This window comes from Phaethon lepturus, unplaced genomic scaffold, assembly GCF_000687285.1.
Source record: "Phaethon lepturus isolate BGI_N335 unplaced genomic scaffold, ASM68728v1 scaffold27618, whole genome shotgun sequence".
In the NCBI taxonomy this organism is placed as follows: Eukaryota; Metazoa; Chordata; class Aves; order Phaethontiformes; family Phaethontidae; genus Phaethon; species Phaethon lepturus.
Genome location: NW_010558715.1, coordinates 2,863 through 6,410, shown reverse-complemented (window position 1 = coordinate 6,410; position 3,548 = coordinate 2,863). Strand labels below are relative to the sequence as shown.

Here is a 3,548-nt window from a genome sequence, read left to right as displayed (position 1 = left end):
GAGTCCCCCCCCAGCCACTCAGTCAGTCCCGTGAACATCGACAAGCAGGCCTGGATTGGGGAGGACATGCTGGCCAACCCCTCCCCAGACATGTTTCGCATCCAGCAGCTCCAGGTATGAGCAGCACCCATGCGCCACCCCACCTGCAAGATGGGTGCTGTGGGACCACCCCACCCATCACCCAGCATCACTGCTGTCAACTCGGGGCCGTGCCACGGGGCGGTGGTCAAAGTGAGCTGTAGGTGGGCAGGGGTCTTAAGCATACACATCCTTCGTTTGCAGATCTTTAACCTGATGAAGTTTGACAGCTACACGCGCTTCGTGAAATCCCCGCTCTACCAGGCCTGCCTGCGGGCAGAGAGCCAAGGGCAGCCCCTGCCCGACCTGCGTCCCCACTCCCGCAGCAGCAGCCCCCCGCCTGACCTCAGCAAGGTGAGTGGGGTGGGAAGGGGGGATGGGGACCTCTCCCTTCACCTGAGAAAATGGTTCTGGGTCCCTTTCCTGTTCTTTGGAGCAAACCCAGCCCCAGGCTGAGGACAGACAAGCGGTTGGGGGACTGGGGAAAGGGAAGGGGCAGCCTCAGACGTTCCCAAGCTGAGATGCTTCTCTGTTTGCCCCAGAAGTCAAAGCTGAAGCTGGGCAAGTCCCTGCCGCTGGGTGTGGAGACAGTGGGTAGTGGTGCCAACCGCAGCCCCCGCCGGTCCCTCAGCAAGGGAGAACGGCGGGAACCCTCCTGGGCAGGTAGGTGCTGTGCCAAGCAGGGCAGCCAGGACCGTGCCACCCCTGAAAGGAGCCCACGGTCCCCACCACCTTCCCTCTGTCTGTCCTAGACGGGGGAGAAGGTGGTGGGAGCACCATGCTGTGGCGGGAGTCCCAGGGCTCACTCAACTCCTCGGCCAGCTTGGACCTGGGCTTCCTGTCCTCGACCAGCACGGCCGCCAGCCCCTGGACGGAGGTGAGTCGTCACCACACCGGCCCCGCGCATCACACTGACACCGGCTGGGCTCATCCTGCTGCATCCCTCCCGGCAGGGCCATCGGAAAAGCCTGGGGGGCAGCGAGGCAGAGCTGCCGTCCAAGCCCATGAAGTACTGCTGCGTGTACCTGCCCGATGGCACAGCCTCGCTGGCCTCTGTCCGGCCTGGCCACTCCATCCGCGACATGCTGGCAGGGATATGCGAGAAGCGTGGCTTCAGCCTCCCCGACATCAAGGTCTACCTGGTGGGAAATGAGCAGGTAGGAGGGAGAGGGGGCTCCTACCAGATGGACCATCCCATGGCTGGGACCATGTGCTACTCTGCTTGCTGTCTCCTGATGGTTTGGCTCTTGCAGAAAGCACTGGTGCTGGACCAGGAGTGCTCTGTGTTGGCAGACCAGGAGGTGAAGCTGGAGAACAGGATAAGCTTTGAGTGAGTGGGAGCTCTGGGGCTGATGATGGTGTCCACAAGTGTCCAGTCCACATCGTGTGTGGCCACCCATGGTGCTCCACACCCAACCCCCAGGCAGTCCCGAATGTCCCGTCTCTGCCCCTGCCTGTCCGTGCTTGCCTGCAGACAGCCTCTTCTCCCTCTCCGCAGGCTGGAAATCTCCTCCCTCAGTAAGACCATCCGCATCACGGCGAAGTCAACCAAGCGCATCCGGGAAGCGCTGCAGCCCGTGCTGGGGAAGTATGGTGTGAGCATGGAGCTGGCACTGCTGCGGCGGGTGAGGGCTCACGACTCGATGGGCACAGCCCCAGCCTCCTGCAGCTGGGATGCTGGTGGTGGGGGCCCAGGTTTAGGGCTCGGGGCCGGGGCTGCTGGCAGTGACCAGGTGGCAGGGAGCAGTGGTGTGTGCCAGGGGCAGCCTGCGGGCTCGTGGAGAGTCACTGGTGTTTGCGATGGGCTGTGGCACCCCGCCATGTGGGTGTGCTCTGTGCTGTGCAGCCCGTGACCTGGCAGGGTCTGGTGGGGCACTCACAGGTCCTCAGCCTGCCTGCCTTTGCCGTGCCGCAGCGAGCATGACACCGGTTGGCTCTTCCTGTTGCAGCAAGGCGAGCCAGCTGCCCTGGACCTGGAGAAGCTGGTCAGCACAGTGGCTGCTCAGAAACTCGTCCTGGAAACACCAGCAGGTAAAGTATCTTGCCCCCAAAGCCGTGTCACTCCACAAAGCCATGTGCCCCTACAGAGTGCTCGCAGGGCCAGGGCTGCTTTCTGCTGGCCATGGCTCCTGCTCCCTGGGATGGGCTCCATCCTGTCATCAGCTGGGCCAGGACCGGCGTGCTGGCACAGGGTGCTGAGCATCACTTACCTTGCAGACATGCGGGTGGAGAGCGCTGAGGCCGCGGCTGCCCCCTCCCCACTCCGGAGCGAGGTGAGCTTAAGATCCCACTGCCCTGGTCAGAGATGCCCCCACAGCTGCTGCCATGGTCCATGGGGAAGGTGTGCCCTGCTGCGACCCCAGCGCATGCTGCTGAGCTGGGAAGCGGGTGCTGAGGCAGGAGCCTGGCTACGGGAGGGCAGTGGGGATGTGGGCTGAGGGAGTGCTGCCTCCTTGCCCTGTCACTGAGGCCTGGGCCGCTCATCGCAGGAGGGAAGCCCAACAGGAGCAGAGCGTGACACACTCTGGGAGATGCCCTCTTCCTTCTCCCGGCCCCGGTCTTCAGCTGCCACGAACCTTAACCGCTGCACGTACGACCTGGAAGGTGAGACCTGGTGTGTCTGAAACCTGAGGGCTGGGGCAAAACACGGCGTGAGGGACACAGAGCCCCTGGTCCACTGGGGATGGGTGCAGGGTCCTGTGAAGCTGGGGATAGGCTATGCGGGGACTTGGGGTCCCCCAGTGTGCTGGGGATGGGTGCAGAGTCCCATGGGTGCTGGCATGGAGCAAGGAGAAGGTGCAGGTGCTGTGCCTGGAACATGTTCAGGGTCATGTCGGGTGGAGAGGGCAGCCGAGGTGTTAGGACAGGAACCCCAAGTTGAACCGTGCCCAGAGCTGCCGGGCCAACGACCAGCGTGGGCTGCTCTCCAAGGAGGACCTGGTCCTGCCCGACTTCCTCCAGCTCCCTGGGCAGGACGACAGCACCTGCAAGGGGTCAAATCAGCCCTGTGCCCCTCGCCCAGGCTCTGAGGGAAGCGGCCATCCTCAGCCCACAGAGGCCGTGCCGGCTCAGCCTCCGGTCGCCGTGCCCAGAGCTGCCGGGCCAACGACCAGCGTGGGCTGCTCTCCAAGGAGGACCTGGTCCTGCCCGACTTCCTCCAGCTCCCTGGGCAGGACGACAGCACCTGCAAGGGGTCAAATCAGCCCTGTGCCCCTCGCCCAGGCTCTGAGGGAAGCGGCCATCCTCAGCCCACAGAGGCCGTGCCGGCTCAGCCTCCGGTCGATCACGAGCTCCGATGAGTCCTGCTGCACATCTGCACCCGGCACATGGTACCCCCGGGCCATGCCGGTGTTCAACACGGGGCCTGACTGGCCCTGCCCTGCACCACCGACACTGCCTGGACTGCAGATTCATCCACGTCCTGTCCCAAACTGTCGTGTCATGTCACTGTGAGTGGTTGAGCAGCTGCC

The 3,548-nt window shown here is 64.1% G+C and overlaps 1 protein-coding gene across 1 annotated transcript in view; it reads left to right on the top strand.

Moving 5' to 3' along the window:
* RGS14 (regulator of G-protein signaling 14) overlaps positions 1-3,192 on the top strand; it is a gene marked incomplete at both ends in the record, with an annotated part of 5,424 nt that extends 2,232 nt beyond the window's left edge. The window contains 11 exon segments of the mRNA XM_010293158.1: positions 4-114; positions 283-432; positions 621-741; positions 831-955; positions 1,032-1,235; positions 1,332-1,408; positions 1,577-1,703; positions 2,028-2,109; positions 2,296-2,351; positions 2,568-2,696; positions 2,956-3,192. Coding sequence (XP_010291460.1) covers positions 4-114; positions 283-432; positions 621-741; positions 831-955; positions 1,032-1,235; positions 1,332-1,408; positions 1,577-1,703; positions 2,028-2,109; positions 2,296-2,351; positions 2,568-2,696; positions 2,956-3,192 — 1,419 coding nt within the window.
* Positions 3,193-3,548: the final 356 nt, after the last annotated feature.